Below are 22,197 nucleotides of genomic sequence, written 5' to 3' on the forward strand. Positions count from 1 at the left end.
CTGCTACACATGCAAATTATAGCTTGATAGCAACCAGCTATAAAGTTATTATACATTTTTGAAGTCTAACTTTATAGGTGGTTGGAGCTTCTTATTAGGGCTGTGCGAAATTTTGCTGGCTGTTTCGTTTTGACACTGTTTTGATTTATTTCGCGCTCAAAACAGAGAAATCAAAATGAAACAAAGGGCTTTGAAACGGCCTTGAAACAAAACGAGGGCAGTCGAAACATTTAGAAAGTTTCAAAACATTTTGAGTTTTGAAGCTGAAGCTGGGCTTGGCTGAAGGGAAACAGAAAGTAAGGAGAGGGAGGGGGAAGAGTGGGGAACGACACAGGGAGGGCGTGCCTCCATGTGCTGGAGAAGAAGCTCCTGCAGGAGAGGAAAGAAAGGCTCTCTCACAGTGTGGTTGCCTGAGATGCTGCTGGTGCTATTGTGCTGCTCCTCACTAAGGTGTTATTTTACCTGTTGTACCACATCTATCCAGGATTATCTTAGAGAGGGATCCACCATTTTTACAATGCTCTATGTGCCTTGACCATCTGTTCAGTTATAACTGTAGTGTGCTTTGTATGTGCTTACCATGCAATAAGTATAACTTTTGTACTTGGCCCTAATAATTACAGGTGTAAAGAAACAATATTTTATAATTATGTTTACCTTTTTTGTTCTGTTTTTTAATATAAAGTGTATGATATACCAAATTCATGCACATGCACATGTCAATAAAGTTATATTTGTTTTTGTTTTGATCTTAAATGGAATAATATAGCGTTAGGCCCTTAGCATATTAGTAAGGCTTCTAGTTTCTTTTTATCTGGAGAAAAATGTATGTTGTGTTATATGTGATGATGCACCACATCATCTACATCCCTCTTCTCAAAATCCTAGATCTGTCCCTGGAAGTCAGACTGTTGTCATTGTACTTCTATGAAAAAATGGGAAAGCATATAAAAAATTAGCACATCCTTGTTAGAAATATTATTAGAAATGCATAATGAATAGAGTGTTGTTAGAACTGCACAGTTTGCATCTCGTACCTGATAAGAAGAAACACTACATTTTGTGCTAAGAATCACTCCCTTTTCTTCTCTCCCCTTGACTATTCACATGCAGATTACAGAAGCTGGAATTCAACTGACTGTGTCCTTGAAAGGGGGGTGGATTTCAACTCTTGGTGACCTAGAGAGCTTTCTGAGCGTGCGTAATTAGCTGATGCATATATGCCTATCCGCCCCGCATGCTTAAGTAGTTAATTATAATATATATGCGACGAATGAAGTGATGTGATCACATATGTGTTTGTATGAACCGGAAATGAGCTGTAAGAGTCCTGTTTCTGCACGTGCCCAGGAGGGAGACCATATAGTACCTGCTGCAGATTTCCTCAGGGGGCGGAGCTATTTGAGATTTTCTGTCTCTGCTCTGACCCTATTTGCAAATACACCTTTTGTACTGCTAATAGTGTGTGCCTGAGAATTATTTGCGTGCCTCCAGAGAAACGAACCGCTTTTTGCATCATCCTTACAAAAAGACTTTGCTAAAATGTTGAGCCTCAGCTAGCTCATCCCATAACAAACCTGATATGAATAATCTTATAAGCTGCTTTTACATGGTAAGTTTTAGGTTATCGTGGAGAATGCTTACCTGAATTTTGTAGATACTGGATACACCGATTACTCTCTGGAAAGTATGCAGCATTCTGAATTTGTTATGTTTTCAGTGTACAGAGGACACACAATCAGAAATTGGGTCCAGCTAGATAAGAACCACAATGCTATATTTCGGTATTTCCCCACCTGGCTGAGGGCTGGGTGAGAGCTGCCCCAAGTAGGACAGCTCTTGGCCAGCCCCTGGCTGCTGGGGGATTTCTCTGCCCAGGCAGGGGCTAGCTGGGAGCTGCCCCAGAAGCAGGATAGCTCCTCACCAGCCTCCAGCTGGAAAGGAAAGCAGAAAGCTTCCGAGGCCCAGCACTGCTCAGCTCCCCGCTTCTGGGAGCAGCGGAGAGCTGAGCAATGCCTGGACTGGAGCAGTTCCCTACCCCCTGTGGCCCACTGGGGTATTAGGAACAAATTCCCAGTCAACATCTACAGATGTGCTTCTGCACAGTACCTACTAGGCAGTTAGTTTACTACGCACATGTGTAGACAGTGATGTTTTACTGTGCAGTAGATTAGTCTACTGCACAGTAAAGTGCCTCATGTAGACACACCTGCTGTGACTGCTGTCAGGGATGGCCTGACCTTTTTTTTTTGTTTTGGTCAAAGATTTCCAACTGTCCCTCCTAGCCCTCATGTTGACATTTGCTGGGATATGCAAATTTAATTCAATGTCAACTTTTAAATTAACCCCTCTTAGAGTAAGTTGTTTTGTTTCTTTAAACAGTACCCCATATGTTCAAATTTCTAATTCTTTTCAAGTGTCTTTAAGAAAAAAGACTTTGATTTTATAACCTATAATTGATGGTTCAGAGGTTTATCCTTGGTTTGTGCTGGAGTTGATAGGTATGGTATTGGCTAATCTTCATGTCAACCTCAGGATATTCTGGATGTGCAGTGAACTTTCAAATCCCTGACATGTTCTATTATTTTAAGTTGATTTATCCGTGTTACATTATATGTTTGGACTGCAGAGATTCCTGAGACCAATGTAAATGCTACACTAACATGAAATGAAAAAGCCTCCTCTCATTATCATCAACATGATTCTGCACATAACCAGCACTTCCAGCCATAAAGCTAGTGACTTGGGAATCCAAGCACCTACTGAACAAAACAGTCCTGCAAATCAGAACAGCCTCTGATGAGACCAGGTAGTGCTATCAAATCCAGTTCTGAAGTTTACATTGGTCTGGCATCCAAAACATCACCATGATTATGACATTCCCAAATACAAAAGACTACCAATTTAAGCCATCCGTTAGTCTTTATATTAAGATGACAAACAGACTCAGGACACAGGCAGAAGTGCAGCTGCCTGGTTTAACTTATGGCACTTCGCAAAAAGCGCCATGAGTTAGACTGATGCTCCTGACCCAACAGACGATAGCTTTTGGGTCGGGGAGGGGTGGGGTCAAGCTCCAATTTGGAGCTGATCCAGATAGAGAGGCTGCACCTCTGCAGCCTCTTCCCCTAATCCCCTCTCCCCCCCATCCTCTGGTTGTGTCTCAGGATGGAAGGGAGAGAAGGAGACAGGGGAGGGAGGTCCATTTTGGGGTCTTGTCATCCTGTGCTGTAGTGTGGTGGGGAGGTGTATTGGAGCCCACCATCTCAGGGGGGCTCCCATCCAGCTGCCCCATGCTCCTTTGCCAGCTGGGCAACCCCCAAAACAAGCTCCCTTCCCCTGTTCCCATTCTGAAAATAGCACCAAGAGCAGGGCTAGGCACCTACATCTGAACCCTCATATAATGAGGTTTCAGACAGTCACAGGATCAGGCCCTTTTAAAGCAGTCTGCAGTTGTGCACCTGTGTTAAGTCAAGGCTGTACAGCACTTTTAGGGGCCAAAATGTGCAAAAATTGTCACTTCTATCTGTACCCTAACAGTCTTGATGCTCTGTGATTAGAGGACTATGTACTCAAGAATGCATAGCCTTTTCTTCTCTAGGTAACTTCAGTAAAAGCTGTGTTATCCAGCACTTTATTAACCAGCATGCTGATTGAAACAGCAAAAGCGAAACTGGAAGTCCCACCGTGACACTTCCAGTTTCACCGAGTCCCACTTCACTGACTTTGCACCATGATCTGGGGCAATGCAACCTGCTCAGGGCCCCGCTCCCTGTCCCCCAGCACACTGACACCAGGGAGTGAAAGCCCTGGCGCACCAGATGCAGCAGCCCGAATAGACAAAGACACCACTCAGGTAACCAGCATATTTGATTAACCAGCACTCCCCATTCCCCACAGATGCCAGATAACACCACTTTTTCTGTAGTTTGAATCCTAACCCAGTTAACAGTGACGCAGGGGCAAATTCACTTCTGCTATAAAAAGACAAAATGAAGTTTAGAAAACATCTAACAGTGCTAGAACTTTTCCCATTAAATCAAGTATGTTCAATTGGCCATCCATGGACCACATCAGACCCATGAGGGCTTAACTTGTGGCCTGCAGGCTCCCGTCTGGCTACTTCTCCCCACATTGCTCCTGCTGCTTTAGTAGCTACGGCCTGTTGCACAAGGCAGCATGGCAGAAAGGGGTCTGGTGAGCAAGTTGCCTGCATGGCAGGGACATGAGAAACTCAACCTTCTCATACAGGGAGGGGACTGCCTTAGCCACATGGTGTGTGGCCCAGGGCCTGTGACTGATGTGATGTGCAGCTCCCAGCCACTCAGAAGTTGGACAACCCTGAACTAAAGACAGCTGACATTTTGAGAAGGGCTATGTGAATCATTAATACTTCGCTTTGGGAGCTCAACTGATAGAACATTATTTTGGTTCAATCTAAATTATTTTTTTTCTGTTGAAGTGAAAAAACCCAGAAAATTTTTACCTCTGGTTGGACAAATGTTTCATGTTCATTTCAGGCACTTTTTTAAGATGAAGATTGATGACTTAAATACAATTCACAAGGCCAAAGAGGGGGGTTCTGAAGCAACGTATCCCAGGAAAACATGCTCATTATCATGCTGTTGAGTCATTTTCACGTGCTTACCTAATGGCTCAATGAATATTTACAAATTTTATATATTGTGGAATTGCTGTAATGGGAGAATCTGAGAGAATTTTGCCCCTTCGGCAGCTTCCTAGAATAGCCGATAGCACAATGCTTAGGACACTTGTTCATGATGTAGGTTCAAATCCCTACAGCCAAAGGTGGAAACTGAATCCCAGTCTCTTACATCTTGCACAAAAGGAATCCACCATACCCACCTCTCCCTTATTGGTTCAGGCTGTGAAGCAGACTCCCCAGTTTTTTTTCAGAATTAATTCTTTGGTAGCAGTAACTAGATTTTCAAGAAATAAACAATTTGCTGGAAAAATGAGTCTGTGTATGCATTCCTAAAGCAACCAGACCACAGGATTACCTCTGGACAGATTCTGAGTGCATTTATACTGGTATAAACTTGGAGTAAATTCAGTGAAATAATTTTTAAAAAATGGAACAAGGGAAAAAAAATCCCTGATTCATCCACCTAAAGAATAGTATCTGTAATAGAGATATTATGAGAAAAAAATCTATGACATGGACAAAGCCTGGGCATGAGAACAAAATGAAAGAGGTCCAAGGCAAAGATGACAGGCCTGAGGACAGACAGGATGGTGGGGTTGTCTACACAGATTAAGGAAAAAGATGACAGGGAGGACTTGGGGAGGGGAAATTTAATGTCTATTTTAGCCAAGTTATGCTTTGCTGATAGACAGATATGCACAAGAAGGCAGCAAAAGATGAACAAAAGGAGAGGTAGAGCTAGAGCTAGGATTTCCTCTTCTCAGAGGATGTCAAAGCACTTCAGAAACACCAACTGATTCAGCTTCATAGTGCCTTTCTAAGGTAGATAAATGGCATGATGTCCCCTTCACAGAGGGGTGAAATAAGACAGGACTACAGAATTGCTTAGTGTAGTATGAGAAGTCAGTAAGCATTGAGAAGAGAATACAGGTGTCCTGACACCCAGTCCTGTTCTCTCCTCCAAAGATCCTACTCCCTTCCTCCATAGTAAGAAGCACATTTAAAACACGTTACATTCGAAGTACTTGATATACATACAGTATCACCTTGAACATTTCTCACTTTTGAACAGTATGAACTATCAATATGTACCACACAGATGCTCAATATGGTTTGCAGTTATTACCGTTATTTCTGAATAATCTTTCTATATCTGTAGCTCGGAAAACAATTCAGATTGTTTTCATCTGGAAATGGTGCTTAGTCACTGTAGTGCTTGATTCAAAGTCAGTTGGGGCAGGGCCTTATACTAGGGTTGGAAGGAAAAAGCATATACACCCCCAACTCTCTCATAGCAATAAATATTTCAGCAGATACTGGTAGAAGCAATAACTAAATCCCACTATAAGTTATCTTCTACTCTTTTCCTTTCCCAAAGGGGTACCTTTAAAAGTATCCTTTAAATTGTACTATATAGAAAGCAACCCTCCCCCCATAATCTTCTTTAGGTTAAAGTTTACAAGCAGAACTGATCAGCATGATGTTCCCCAGTGACTATATTTTAATGAGTCTTATATTAAGCCATACATTTTCCTTAACCTGGCTGGCAACATACCTCAAACTATATTTGCACATATTATTAGATAAATGGGAGAAAGTCAGCTTTTCATTAGACCTAATATATGGATCTTTAAAAAATCCTGGGTCTAATGAAATATACTGCACCAGGAAGTGTTTCTGCCAAGCTATTTTCAATTAAGCAAATTAAAAGCACATACACATTCTCCCTCTGTTCTGATTTTTCTGCTCAAACATCTAGGCAGGTCTCCAAAAGAATAGTATGAGAAGCTGTGTGGTAGAACTGTCACACACATTTCCTTCTGCATGCTACCCTCTAGCTACCTGTAGCTGTGATCTTTATCTTTGTATTGACATTTGTTAAGCAATTCATTTCAGTGTTCACAGTTTTGCTGGTTCCCCTGATACAGGAAAACTTGTAGTTTGGCGTGTTTCTTTTCTGATAGATCAAAATTGTACAATGCCACAAAGGAAGAATAAAACAGTGACATCTTAGGCCAGCAAAAGCATGAATAATCTTTCTGCAAATGAAAAGCTAACTTGAAAACTCCACGCAGGGATCCTCCATAACTTGTGCTCAGCTGGTTTATTAAAAATGTATGAAAATCATAACAACAAATTAAACCGATTGTGACTAGAAAACATGTTACTGCCACCTTATTGTTTCATGAAAATCCAATTGTTTCATGAAAATGGTACATTTTGACTGCAGGATAAAATTATGTAAGGCACTGCAGTGAATGTGAAACCTATGGTTATATTTGAGACGAGTGAATGAAAAGTCAGCACATTATACAGAAGATGTACATCACTCCCCTTTCAGCCATCCCAGGCTGCACGCACGTTACCTACATTAGCTAAAGGAAAAAGCACAGATTTAATCAGCTTAAAAGCTAGCATTCTGCCCTTTCACTGAAGGAGAAAAAGGAAGAGGCAAAGTACCGTCTTGTCCAGGCACTGAAGGCAGTAATAAAGCTTGCAGCAGCACTGGCCCATGTTAGCAGGCTGGCTGAAAAGGAAACAGCTTCATTCAGAGCGTCGGAGTGGAATTCCTAAGCAGCAGCAATGTCACAAAAAGGCATGTGCTGCTGAAGGCTGTCACAACTTGCATGTGGTCCCATCAGCTACCTTATTTCTCTCAGTAACTTCAGGAATTCAGAAGGAGGTGTAGGAAGAGGAGGAGCAAGGAAAGAGTGAGCAGCATGAGAGAATCCTGCTGAAGAAGGGAGGGTCACTTTGCCTCTGGAAGCCGCTGAGTGAGGCAGATCAATAGACGCATAATAACAGAGCAGTTACCAATTTCATCACCCTCTAAGGACAGCCAGACTCTCCTCCCTACAAACAAATGGTCACCGCTTGCCCTGCTCAAGTCGCTTCAGCATTCTGATCTGATTCATCTGAAACGTATTTGCAAAAAAGCAGAGTATTGCCCACAACGTGAGTCCATGAGTACACACAAGCAAAGCAAACACAGAAAGATTTTGAAACTTAGTACAGTACGAAAAAATACAGTGAAATCTAGCTGTGTATCTGTGTTTCTATAAAATCTGTATCTATAAAAGATGGGTCTTTATCATTCTGGTCTCTACAGTAAAAGCTATTTATAACAATGACAATAGTATTTTGCAAGCAACCGTATGCCTTTCATGCAATATCTAGAAGTGCTTTATATATATACCATCAGTATTTCTCACAGCTGATTGCAAGCAAGTACTATTTTCCTGTCTTTCTGGATGGATAAACTGAAGCACAGAATGACACACTGACAGCAAGTCCACAGCAGAGACAAGAGCAGCTGCTTTTCTTATCCAGGCATCCTGGTTTTCTCTGATTGAAAAAAAAAATCCACAATTTTTGGTTAAAAAAAGTAACCCCAAATCCACATTTTTCCGTAATTAAAATGAAACACCACTATATATAGATCTGTATATTAGTGGTGTTTCATTTAAATCATGGAAATATATGGATTTGGGGTTACTTTTTTTTAACTGAAGATTAGGGATTTTTTTAAATTAGAGAAAACCAGGATCCCTGCATTATGACCAATGTAGGTGACATGCTTAGTGGGACCACTGAAGGCAGGCATTTACATCCACTAGGCTACTATATAACATGGAAGTACTGCCATTTCCTCATCAAGGTGTGCTTTTATAGAAAATGTTGGTGACAGCTACATTTTGTGAAGAGCCTGACTCTGCCAGGATGTGTTGGGTTTGGGCTAAGCACACCTACTGGACTGGGACCCTCAGGGGACTTGGAGGAACACCTCATTTCTGGACCTCTCAGGGTGAGTTGGGAGCTGAGCAGCTCAGCCCTCTCAAGTCTTGGCCAGTTCTGAGCATGTGCCAACACACAATTCTCAGCACCTCAGGGATTTTAAAGCCAAAGTATGGCACCCATGGACTTCAGCTGCCTCCACGATTATTTGGCATGATTGCAGATTTGGATGGAACTAGGCTGTTTTCAGTGGTGGCAGATGACAGAACATGGAGCATGCTCTAAAGTTGCAGCAAGGGAAGCTTACATTAGATATTAGGAAAAACTCTCTCACAATGAGGGTAGTAAAGCACTGGAACAGGTTACCCAGGGAGGTGGTGGAATCTCCATCCTTGGAGGTTTCTAAGATCTAGCTAGACAAAGCCTTGGCTGGGATGATGTAGTTGGGAATGGTCCTGCTTTGACCAGGGGGTTGGACTTCGCTAAGTGACCTCCTGAGGTCCCTTCCAACCCTACTCTTCTATGCTTCTATGCAGGCACCTAAATTCTGCGTAAGTCTCTTACTGGATCTGGCTCTCTGTCCTGGCCTAAGACTGCAATCCATAAGAATACTAGTATAATTAAACCTGTATTTATACAAGGCTTTGCATTCTACATCATCGGCATAGGTGCAGAAATGTTTAGGGTTGTTGGTTGTAGCTGTGTTGATCTAAGGACATAGGCAGACAAGGTTCTTTGGGTAGATGTGATATCTTTCATTAGACCAACTAAATAGTTGGAAAAATTGTTCTTTGAAAATTTTTGGCACAAATGCCCTTCTTTAGGCATAGGGATGCCTAGAGAAGGGTATTTGTGACTGAAAGCTTGCAAAGAATAATTTTTCCAACTATTCAGTTGGTTTAATAAATGATATCATATTTACCCAAAGAACCTTGTCTGCCAGAAATTTTTAATGATTTATCAGTTTTCAAATGGTAAGAAGAGTGAAAGTAGGGCAAGGCTCTTCAGAGAAAATAAATACAAATAATACTCCTTTTTAATTTGAGAGATATATAATGCTGAAAAAAGACAAAGAGAGTTTGTTGGTTAATTCCCCAAGGATATATTAGTGCTGTGAATGCTGAAGCAGGAAAAATAGGTAAGTGTAATTTTTCCAAAAGCTTAGTCCAAATCAAACGTACAAAAAGCCCACACGTCTCAATTAACTCAGAACAACCCTTGTTTTGGAGACAGCTATACCAGCATCATGCTACCATAGAGCAATTCTGAGCATCTCCATATGGGCATGACTTTTTTTTGTTAGTATGTGAAGTGTTGGTGTGGATTTAGTGTGAAGTAGTTAAGATAAAACAAAAAACTAACAGAGGCTCCTTGCCTAAACCTGGAGCCAAATCAACTTTAAACCTGCAGATCCCAGGTCCACAAAAGCTTTAATTTCTGGAACCAGGAGGTGCAGAGATTCACAGTCAGGACTGGGAGGAAACTATCATATTATCAGCAATGGAGGCTTTGAAAAAAAATGATTCTATTCAGTGGCCCTAAGCTCTACAAATCCTATTCAAGGAGTGTCCACATAGCACTGGGAAATTATTTAGCTGCTGGCTATTAAGGAGTAACAATGTTAGGATTAAAAGGAGATTTTGGGCTCAGTGGGTGGTTTTAGACTCCATCACATGGCTTACTGTCTGCAATTCAAGTATTAGGTTGTTAGTCCTCTCTGGCTTTGGGTACCAGAATGAGTGGAAACAGTTAACTGATCTCAATTTTAGAGGGAAAAAAAATTCCACAGTAATCAAAGTGCCTGGCTTGGCCACTGGAATGATGATCTTTGTATCATTCTGACAGTCAGAATAAGAAGAAAGTATCAGTTCTTCTTTCTCTGTGCTTTCAAAGTGAAGCAGGAAAAACTTTCTAGTCACTCCAGTTTGTTGATATACCATATTTTATCATATACAAAATGTCCCTGAATAAGATACACACCATTTTTGACTGGCAAAATGAAGAAAAAAAGACCTTTCCTTGAAAATACTAGTTAGTATCAGTGGTCACATCTACAAGTTCATTAATGTGCAGTGGTTATTCCGCATTTAACGTAGTAATTTTATAATCAAGTACTAAACAAATGCCGACGAACACCTTTTTAAAGACTCTACTGTGCAATAGCCTTGTAATACTGTGCAGTAGTGTATTAGCACTGTTTGTGCTGTGACAAGGTACTGCACAGTCTTATTAGGCTACTGCACAGTTAGTGTTTGGTGCAGACGTGCCCAGTAAGTATCTGACTGGGAGCAGCTAAGGAGCTCAAAGTGCACATTTTACAGCACTGTAATTTAGAACACTTTTTATAGCATTATAAAGTTACATAGTTTTAAACATGACAGAAGCACAGTGTTTTGTAGGCAGGGGCCTCTGAGCCTCCCTGCACTTTACAGGCTAGGAGACAGGGGGCACTTCACAAAGACGTGGATCTGGATAGGCTCCAGCATACAGAAGTTACTTAAAGTGCTGTAGATTGCTAAACTGCTGTAAAATAGCTAAGGCACATGGAAACAGGGAAGCAGTCAGCCCAGGGTTGCCTGCTCCCCCATCTTGAGGCACACTACCCCCAGACACCCACTCTGAGGCTGGGTGGGGTGCAGTTTGCCTCAGCACAGGGGCTCCACAGTATGTAAAGATGGGGGAGCAGGTAGCCCTGGACTGCCTGCTCCCTTATCTCCACATTTGTTCAGATGCATGCTACTTTCATGTGCTTTGCCCCATTTTTTTTTTAATTGGGGCTTTTTTTGCTACCAGGAAATCCTGCAAATCCTGCTGCCACGCTGCAAATTAGCGGCACAGTGCACAGTTTAATGTACAAGGCATGTAATTTGTGGCACCACAAAGAGGTTTGTGGTGCCACAAACCGCTCGTGCCTGCACGTGTGGATGCAGTCTATGTGTTTGATGTTCACTGTATACCCAGAGAGTTAGTGAAAGGCCCAAACATGACTATAGTTCCACTTAAGCACTGCATGGAAGCTAAAATCATGAGTTTTAGTGGGACTTGAATTGAGTAGAGTCCATGTGTCTTCTGTCCAGCAGTATATTCAACCAGTTCATGGACCTAGCAAGAAGTGATGCTTGGCTTTGGGTATATCAAATACATTGGGAATTCAGTGTAGCATTTCATATGGTGTTATATCAGAAATTATTAGTTAAAATGGAGACTAGGATTAGTATAAGAATTTTAGGGTGGAGAAAGAATTGACTAGAAGAGAGGATACTGGGTTGCTCTGAAAATTGAATGATTGGGTTGGAAGTTGCTGCTAGTGGAGTACCACAAGGATCAGTCTTTCAGTAATGAACTTGTTAAAATAAGAGGAGCATGCAGAGGAAATTTGCTGATTATACCAATTTGGGTAATATTGTCAATAGAGAGAAGGAGCAGAATAAACTAGACGAAGAACTGGATTACCCTCAGGACCAGTGAATAGAAACGGGAGCCTATTTAATTGCAAAAAGTGCAAGGTCATACACTTAGGGACTAATAACAAGATTTTCTGCTATAAGCTGTGGACTCATCATCTGGAAATGACAGAGAAGGAGAATGACCCAGGTTCATTAGTTGATGATTATGAACCACCAATGTGATGTGGCCCTGAAAAAGCAAATGCAATCTGGGGATGTATAAGAAGTGGCATTTCCAGGAGTGTAAGAGACCCTGGGCAGATGAAACATTTATACTGGTAAAACTGGTATTTATGGCAGTGTAAAAAAGCAGTAGGCAGATGACTACACCCCTAAATTGGGTTGACTTTGCCCAGTCTAGTAAAAAGCTATCAATGAAAGCACCATGGGTAAAGCACTACTGGTGTAAGTTGCCGTCTGTCTATTCTTGATGTCAGTGTAATTTCCTTTGCTGTACAAAAGCAACTTAATTATGTCAGAGTGTATGTCGTCTCTTGGTCAGGGAAGTATAAATGTCTCATCTGGAATACAGTGTACAGTTGTGGCCACTCATGTTCAAGGAAGATCAATTCAAAACTAGAACAGATGCAGATGAGATCTAGTAAAATGATCAGAGGAGTGAAGCTTATGAGGGAAGACTAAGAGAGCCTGGCTTACCAAGTTGAGGAAAGCAGTGGCTAAGAGGAGACATGACTGGTTTCCTTTAAAAATCAATGAGATAAAACACAGGCAGGGAGAAGCACTATTAAGCTAAAGGATAATATTGGCACAACAACAAAATGGTGCAACTTAGCTATGAATAAATCTAGGCTGGAGGTTCTGAGATGGGTTTACAACAGGTGTAATGGAGGCAAAATAAATGACTTTTTGTTTTAGGATGGAGTTTCATCAGTTCATTAAAGGGATTATATGGCATGGTTGCCTGTGATAGGGGACTAGACTTGGTAACACTGGAGGTCCCTTTCTGTGTCAAGTTCCTATTTGTGAAACTCCTGGTGCCTGTATTCATCATCAGTTTCTTGCTGCAAATCCCGTTTCCAGTTGCTGTTGGTTTCCACAAAGCTGCTTGCATTTCACTGCCAAAACTACTTCCTGTGGGAGCTGCTGGCAGCTCAAACACAACGCTGCTGCTAAGAACAGAAAGGAGAGTCTTGTGGTAAGGGGACCGAGGAATTGGAGTCACAAGAATCTGTCACAAATTATCTCGTACTGGCTCCATGCCTCAATTTTCCCCTTAGTAATATGTCTAGGAAAGGTGTGGGATGTTATTACTATGTATACAACAGCATCTATAATAAAAAGGAATACAATATATTAAAACATAATATTTAAAAACTACCAAAATATTGTTCTTTGCTATGCAACACCTCAGTACAATTTTGCAAGATTTTGCTTCGTTTCCTATTGCCTTCAGTAGAAACTGAATGTGCTCAGTCTTACCAAGTGCAAAGCCCCTCAGTAATTAAGACCCCTAGAAGGACATCTCTATTTTCTCAGTGGTCACAGTGGAACTTCTTAGTCTATAAAGAATCTTTTTTAATGATAAATAGGCCTCATGGGCATTAATTCATTCTGGTATTGACAGAATCAATTCTTTCTTCCATTAAGGCTTAAAACAATCCCTACTTACTGTTCAGGCAACTCCAATACCTTTGATTTTTATATTTATCTAAGCTAAATTAGGAGAGATTATAAATAGTGTTTCATTATCTGTTTGTAAAAGGCTTTGAGATCGTCACATGGAATGTGTTGTTATTTTGAATTCTATATTATTTTTTATATTCTTTACCACCTAACATTGTTTCTATATCATTTTGTAAGTTATTTCATAATAATGTTAAATATTCCTGATTCCAAACATCCCAGAGTACTTTATCTCCCCCCAAAAGACCCACTGATTGTGACTAGCATCCAAATATTCAATTCTTCATCAGTTCTTACAAAACAACCTTACATCTGATTTTCATTAGATCTTCAACCAAGCAGAAAACAAAAATAGTGGAAAGCTCATGAAAAAAATCTATTGCTTTGAACAAGCTAGTACCTTAAAACATCAGGTTTTAAATCTGTATCCCTCTGATCTCTCCAAGCACTCTGTGTTGAACATTATTCAAATATATTTTATGACAGTCCAAGTATGTATTAATTTTAGTTCAGTACTATATAGCTTATGTTAATGATTCATAAATGCTATACATGAAGACAATATAGCATTTGCCATTTCTTTTACACAATCTGCAATGTGCTGATTTACTGAGGTCTACATAAAGGTAAATTTCTGAATACAGCTGACTGTCATTTACCAAATACATTTCCACTGTTGCTCTGCACCCATTAAACTTCCATCCCACCATCAAAGTCAAAACCAGGCCATACTTGGGTGAAAGCAATGTGAGTTGGCAAGATCTGCCTGATCTCACCTAACCTCCCCCCCATATTTGACATGGGTACCAAGGGTATTGTGGAGGAAAATGCATAAAATGCACATGAGGCTATTTTGGAGCTGTGTCAGATTACCTCAGATGAGGAACTGGTCTACACAATCCCTTCAGCAGAAGTGACTGATAGTCTGAGCAAGTTCAAAAGCTAATGTACTCAGAATACAGATAATGGTCCCTTTTGAAACCTCTTTACCAGATTTAAAAATACTGAAAACAAAGATACAGAAGATTAAAATAGTGCTTAATATAAATTTTACACTTTAGAGGGCAGTATTTTCATAATAGCTCTATAAGTGTCATAAAAGCCCTATTTTCTTTTTAGGGTTTCCATTTAAGTCTGTTACTTACTTATTGTCTAGCTTTCTAATTCTTTTTGCAGTGATAAAACCATAGAGGACTGTGACACATATCACGTCTTTGAAGCTTACAACAAATGGTGCCACAGTTGCTGGTTTATTGCTCTGGTACTTTACGGTTTTCTGTGGGCTTTATCAACATGCCTAACACATGAATACATTTATCCTTACAATACTTATATGATATAAGGTAACTAATAGCCTCATCTTACAGATGAGGCACAGAAAGATGACCTGATTAGTGTTAAGTCACACACGAAACCTGCATCAGAGATGGGAATAGAAGCCAGATGCCCTGAATTGCAGGCCAGTGCCTGACACACGACCATCCTTCCCCTCTATTAAAGCCTTTACTCCGCACTCATAGAATTCCCTAGCACTGCGGTTCCCAATCCGCGCTACGGGTGCCACCAGTGGTACGCAGACAACCTGTCAGTGGTACGCGTTAACAGATTTATTATAATTAATTTATATGACAAAAATTTCCTGGTGGTACTTAAGGTTGTATCATTTTAAATTGGTGGTGTGCAATCTGTCAGAGTTTGGGAACTGGTGCAAATGTTTCAGTCACAATGACATAGTCGAGACAGAGGTGAAGTTCAACAGGGACTGTTTTTTTCCTAAACCTTCACATGCAAGATGGAGCACTTCATAAAGCACATAAAAGACCACTAAACAGCACACAAACTGCCAGCTCCTCTGGTGGAAATCTGTCACTGACAGTGAAAACCTGAACTGGGAACCACAGTTTACAAATGTGCAGTTCTAGTTACATAAAAGGGGGGATAAATAACTGCTGCAAGACCAGCTCCAGGGAAAGTGCTAGCGTGTCTGCAACATGAGCCATACAACCTGGATAACATTATTTAATGTGCACTGTTTGTATTACGGCAGTGGCTAGAGATTCCAGCTGGACTCAGAGCCTTGTTATGTCAGTCACTGTATGAACACATAAGAAAACACACGTAAACACAAACAGACAAAAAGCAGTTTCCTAATCCAAGAGGTTTAATGGATTGATACATCTCACCAGGTGGTCAGATATTCATTAAGGGGAAAACTGGATTTGTTGCTTAGCTTGATAGTTGTGACCAACCAATCTAATTAATACAGGAACAGGGAAACTGGGATCAGATGCAAGCAGGGGCAGATTTAGGATTTCCCAGAGGGAGATGTAGGAGCAGGAGCCTACACTGGTGGCTGCACCCCCTAGTCCCAGCCTCCACTGGTGTGGTCACACTGTGCCACAAGAGCCTCCAGGGACTTTTTTAAGTCTCTAAAGCAGGTGAAAATCTGCCCTCTCTTCCCATTCATGCTTACAGGAATGTCTCCTCCCCTCCCCTTCCCTCTCTCCTGCCTGCTGCCTCTTCTTTCCCCACTGTCCTGGAGGTAGGGAAACACCAGAGCCAGCTGGATTGCATGGTGGCTGGGCTGAGATGGGGAAGGGGCCAGTGGAAACAGCACAGTGGGAGAGCAGTTCCCCATGCCTGCCTGGTTTTCCCAGAAATAGGAGTAGGGAATCCCCCCAACACTCATCCCCTCTGCCACTGTCCCTGTCACCCAGGCCCTGCTGCCCAGCTGCATCCAGACCCAGTAAGGCCCGTCTCTGGTGGGCAGGAACTGCTCTGAAGCTTCCCCTGTTCCCAGGACAGTGGGGAAAGCAGCAGTGGTGGGCAAGGGAGGCAGGAGGAGAGGGGAGGCAATGTGCCTCTGAGCTTGTAGGGGAGGGAGAGGGGATTTTCACCTGCTTTAGGGTATTTAAAAAGACCCCAGAGGTTCTTGTGGTGTGCTCCAATCCAAAAGTAGAATGCAGCTGTGCCACTGCACTCTATCTGGATTGGCTGGGGTGGAGAGGGCAGGGGAAGAGCACTGCTGTGAGCGTGGACTGCTCACGTGTGTGTGTGCATGTGTGTTTGGCACCCTCCTGACCATGGTGCCCTGGGCAGTTGCCCATATCGCCCACCTCTACGGCAAGCTCTGGTTTCAATTAAGAATGTGAGAAGTGCTACAGGTGGCAGATGAAGGGTTATTTTCTTACATTTTTGTTTATCACTCCTAATTAGTTATATGCTTCTGTTGAATAAAGGGGATATTCATAGCTGATTCTATTTATGCAAGGGCTGCTAACATGCAGAATACAGATATGGCAGCTGAAAAGTATGTGTGATAAAAGTGCTTGCTGAAGGCTCTATGAAGATTAGAGCAAGTGTTTTTCTGTATTTGTTTAGATATTAAGCTATAAGTTGTTGCTAAAAGCCTAATTATAGTTTAAGATGTAGTAAAGCCTTGTATAAAGTTAGGCCTAGTAAATTTAGCAAAGCCTAAAAGTAGTAAGGCGCTGTGGCGCAGTTAATATTACCTTATCAAAGGAATGAAAAGCTTGTATTGCTATTGGTCAGTCTAAGAACAGTTGAAGAAAAAGGAATCTAAGTGGTTGTACATTTTCAGTGTCATTCAGAAGCTATAAATTAGCTGAAATATTTGGAAACCATTCAAAAGGAAGATGCAGCTCTGTGAAAAGGATTAGTTAGCTGTTGCCTGGATCAGTGGGCCCGTGGACCTCGAGGAGCCCAAGAACTGCATTCTAGGGTCCTTCCCAGCACCCTTCAGACAGCATTGTTCAGGGACGCCTGACCTCACTGAACTTTGTGGAAAGCGAAGCTTGCTGTGTATCAGGCATCAGAGGGACTGCCGATAAGTTGCCAACGTGAATTGCTTTTGTCTGTCATCATTTGTCTTGTTACTACGCATAGTTGTGTTAACATGGATTTGTGTTAACATGGATTTGTTAAAAAGAGGAGTGTGGGATCTGGGGCTATGTTAACTAGGCAAGTATTCCATGTCTAGAGATGAACAAATGAAGCTGGGAGTGGGTTGGAGGAGATAAAAGGCTTGGTTACAAGTGGTGTTTGAAAAGGCTGAAGAGAACAGAAGGGGATAACAGAGGAGATGGGAGCTGAGGTGTGAAATGGCAGCTGAGCTGCAAAATACCTTGAAAGCAAAGATTCTTGACCTTGATGCACCCTCAGAAATGAGAAGAGCATGCAGATCCAGAAGGAAGACAAGATATGGTGGGAAAGAAAAATTGTTTTTGAGGACCTATCTTGAAGAGCATGAAATCAGAAAGTAAATAGGGAGGCCAGAGAGGAGAAGGCTGCCATAGCAGAAGATAACCAAGAGTGTGAATAACCCAGGATGTAACAGTGGGACCTTATTTTTGCAATACCCATCTTCCCATTTCCTAATTCACTGATTGTAGCTCCCCTCCATCATAATATACACTCAGACTATAAACTCTCAGCCTTTATAAACCCCTATGGACTGAGGATGTGTCCCTGTATTCTAGTACACTATATGTGCTAATAATACTACATAATAAAAAATAGGCCAAACTTAGATACCTAAGGTTAGGTAACTTAACACCCATACTGGCACACAAATATAAAGGACAATGCCATCATCCATAGCTCCCATTAACTGTAAGTCAGGCTCCAGTTTTAAGAGATTGCCATTAATGACAAGGAGGATGAACAAGACAGAAATGAATGAGATTGAGCATCTAGGGTGGTGGTGTGCCGAGCATGGCACACAAGGCCATTTTGCTCAGCACACTACCGCCAGCCCGGGCTCTAAGCAGTTGCTGCCAGCCAGGGATCCCAGGCTGCTCCCAGCAGGTGGCTGAGAGGCTGCAAGCTCTGCTGCGGGCAGCCCGGGCTCCGTGGGCCAGCTGCAGCCGGAAGGCTGCAAACAGCTGCTCCAGGCTCTGGCATGTTGGCACTTGGGCACCTTCCAAGGTAGACATTGTGGGCTTTTTGGCACTCTGGCCAATAAACGTTGCCTACCCCTGGCATAGGATCCCCAATACTCCTTATTGTAACCTTTCTCTACTTAACTTTTCATTGCAGCTTAATTCTATGTGATGTGATATGCAGGTGCTCTTTATCAGATTTCTAATATTTATGCACCTACGAGGAAAAACAGTGCATTGACCAGAAAGGTCAAGGCTGGTATTCCAATTGCTGAGGCTTGGGATTTTTGAGTATCTTTCAAAAGCAAGGCATCCCCCTGGTGTTGGTATCTGTTGCTAAGGCTGCTTTCAGTATTTTTAATTTGCTGGCATGATTTTACTTAACTCCAAAATCTCTTTGGAGATCTTAGGTATTGAGAATGATAGCTGCTTACAGATTTTTGGGAACAGTTTGGAGGAGACGTTTTTCATAACTGCCCTACAGTGATACATCAGTCCATCTAGAAAAGACAGCATTTCAAGGAAATGAAAAGAATAAATGTACTTTATTACATTAGCTCTTTCTTATATGCCTAAAGAACAAGATGTAATTTCCTTCACTGTAACAACATTTTTACACTTGCAGTGATCCATTATTGTAGCATTTGCAAGCATACAGATAATGTATTGTTTTCCTGGTTGCATCTGCTATTTTCTTTCCTCTTATCTAACCTGGTAAATAATAATATAAAATTCCCAAGTAAAAAATCTGAAAAATAGCAATTTGGGGATGATTTCTGAATATTTAAGTGGTCAGCCATGAATCCCTGATAGACTATGAGATGTTGAAGGTCATGCCAAATGTCTGTGGTATGGAAATTTCCTTTAGATTTGCAATAAGGCCTCATGTTTTGTCTATTAACTCAACATCACATGGTATCAATGATCACAGTGCAGGTAATATATAGAAGCCAACATTCTTTTTATATTCTCAAACATCACAATAACTTACATCTGAACTGTTTAAGCAATGATTCTACAATTTAGCATATTAACCAAGCAAAGCAAGCAGTAAGGCAAAAGTCCTTGACTTCAGGAGGGCCAACTTCAATGAGCTAAGGAAATTAGTAAGAGAGACACTGGGGACTCAGAGCTTCAATGAGATGGGAGTCCAGGCTGGGTGGTCATTCCTTAAGGAGACGATCCTCCAAGCTCAGAGGGAGTCAGTCCCAACATGAACCAAAGGGGGCAAGAGTGTTAAAAAGCCACCTTGGTTCAGTAAAGGCATCCAGGAGGGCTTGAGGGCAAAAAAGGTGGCATACAAGTGGAAGCAAGGGGCAATCACCAAGGAGGATTACACCTCCGTTGCTCGTGATTGCAGGGAGGTGGTTAGGAAGGCCAAGGCAGAGATGGAAATAGGGCTGGTGACCAGAATTAAGGATAACAAAAAGTCCTTTTTCAAATACATAGGGAGTAAGAAAAAGGCACCAGGTAATGTGGGGCCCCTACAGGACAGGTGTGGCAATCTGGTGATTGCAGCAAACGAAAAAGCTGATCTCTTCAATGAGTTCTTTGCCTCCATATTTCTGAGCAGGGACTGGGACAACTCCTCCACTAGGATTACGGACAGGCTTACAGGACACAACGCTATGCCTAGGTTCACGGACAATTTAATTAGGGAACTCTTGGAAGGGCTGGATTTGTATAAATCAGCAGGTCCGGATGCTCTTCATCCGAGGGTACTGAGAGAATTGGTGGAGGTTATAGCAGGGCCCCTGGCACGACTATATGAGCGCTTGTGGTGTTCTGACCAGGAACAAGAGGACTGGAAAAGTGCCAATGTGGTCCCCATTTACAAGAAGGGGAGAAAGGAGGACCCGGGTAACTATAGGCCAGTTAGTTTTACCTCGGTCCTTGGGAAGACCTTTGAGAAAATTATCAAGGAACACATCTGCAGGAGCCCAGCAGGGGAGGTAATGCTCAGGGGCAACCAACACAGGATCATTGCAGGCAGATCCTGCCTCACTAATCTTGTTTCCTGTTATGACCACGTCACAAAGTCCTTGGGCATTGAGGTAGATGTCGTCTACCTGGGCTTCAAGAAGACCTTTGATGTTGTTTCTCACTCCATTCTCATAAAAAATCAAGGCAACTTGATGCAGTCAGATGGGTGGCAAATTGGCTTGATGCTAGCACCCAGAGAGTGGTGGCAGATGGGTCATTTTCGACCTGCAGGGAAGTGGGCTGTGAAGTTCGCAGGGCTCAGTCCTCAGGCCTGTGCTATTCAACAGTGACTTGGAGGTGGGCATGGAAAGCACGCTGTCCAAATTCACTGACACTAAGATGTGGGGAAAAGTGGGCTTACTGGAGGGGGGGACAGAATCCAACTAGATCTAGACAAATTACAGGGGTGGGCAGATGAGAATAGGATGGGATTCAACGCAAACAAGTGCAAGGCGCTGCATCTAGGAAGAAGGAACCTGCAACACACCTATAGGCTGGGGAACATCCTTCTCAACAACACACCTTCTTTGGAAGGTTGATTTAAGAAAATGGCCTTCTGTTTTGAGCTGCTCAGAGGTCTGGAATGTAGAAGTGGTCCTCAGGGGGATGGATTAGTGGGCAGAGAGCAGGTGAGGAGTTCAACGCACATAGATATTTGTTTTAGTTTCTTGTGATCTGCAGTGTATAAATGACTGATAATGCTAGGAAACATGCATGTCTTGTTAGTCAGATCTAGTCATTTGAAACTCACTTGCTTTGTGCCACCCAGACATACCTGAAAGAACTAGAAAAACACAATAGGAATGAAATTCTTTGCTGTGTATTATGTTTCAGGCTACTGACATAAAATAAATTTACTGTTATGGTAAAATGACTAACCAAAATTATGCATTTTTTCCGTTCAGGAAACTGACATTCTCCTCAGATGAAAACTGAATTAAATGTGTCATGTCAGCTGGCTGAACTACCTTTGTGAGAAAAACATAGATTCAGGGTTTCATAGTTTCTAGGGTCAGAAGGGACCTCAGCAGATCATCAAGTCCAAACCCCTGCCCTGGACAGGAACAAGTGCTGGGATCATAATACCCCAGCCAGATATCTATCCAACCTCCTCTTGAAGACCTCCAAGGTAAGGGAGAGCACCACCTCCCTTGGGAGCCCATTTCAGAGCTTGGCAGCCCTAATCATAAAGTAATGCCTCCTGATATCAAGCCTGAATCTGCTCTCAATCAATTTGTGGCCATTATTCCTTGTTATCCCAGTTGGTCCCTGGTGGAACAAAGCCTCACCTATTTTCCACTACAACACAGTGGCTGAAAGGGATTTTGCTCCAGGATCGACATGAGCCACCAGTGCGAGGAAGCGGTCAGTAAGGCTAACCGCACCTTGCCGTGCATCTACAGACGCATCGCAAGCAGGTCCAGGGAGATGATCCTTCCCCTCTATGCAGTGCTGGTCAGGCCGCAGTTGGAGTACTGCGTCCAGTTCTGGGCACCACACTTCAAGACGGATGTAGCTACATTGAGAGGCTCCAGAGGAGGGCCACTCGCATGATCAGGGGGCAGCAGGCTAGGCCCTACAAAGTTAGACTAAAGGGCCTGAATCTATTCAGCCTCCACGAGAGAAGACTGAGGGGATCTGGTGGCTGTCTATAAACTCACCGGGGGGACTAGCGGAAAATAGGTGAGGCTTTGTTCCCCCAGGCACCAACTGGGATAACAAGTCCCCAGGATAGAAGTCAGGCTAATGGGCCTGTAGTTAACTGGATCCACTCTCCTCCCTTTCTTGAAGAGCGGCACCACATTGGCCTTCTTCCAGTCTT

At 42.4% G+C, this 22,197-nt stretch overlaps 1 protein-coding gene across 3 annotated transcripts in view; it reads right to left on the bottom strand.

The window, feature by feature from the left end:
* The window catches only part of MTUS2 (microtubule associated tumor suppressor candidate 2), a 323,047-nt gene that overhangs the window by 50,806 nt on the left and 250,044 nt on the right, over positions 1-22,197 (bottom strand). Inside the window, exon 1 of one of the 3 annotated variants that reach the window (XM_019530127.1) lies at positions 7,127-7,310. The exons of the other annotated variants lie outside the window; for them this stretch is intronic. Within the exon in view, the coding sequence (XP_019385672.1) occupies positions 7,127-7,180 (54 nt within the window). The 5' untranslated portion in view covers positions 7,181-7,310. Of the gene's footprint in view, positions 1-7,126; positions 7,311-22,197 lie in introns of those variants that run through there. 3 annotated transcript variants of the gene reach the window in all.

The sequence above is a fragment of the Crocodylus porosus genome, unplaced genomic scaffold (assembly GCF_001723895.1).
Source record: "Crocodylus porosus isolate Cpor-Errol unplaced genomic scaffold, CroPor_comp1, whole genome shotgun sequence".
Classification (NCBI taxonomy): domain Eukaryota; kingdom Metazoa; phylum Chordata; order Crocodylia; family Crocodylidae; genus Crocodylus; species Crocodylus porosus.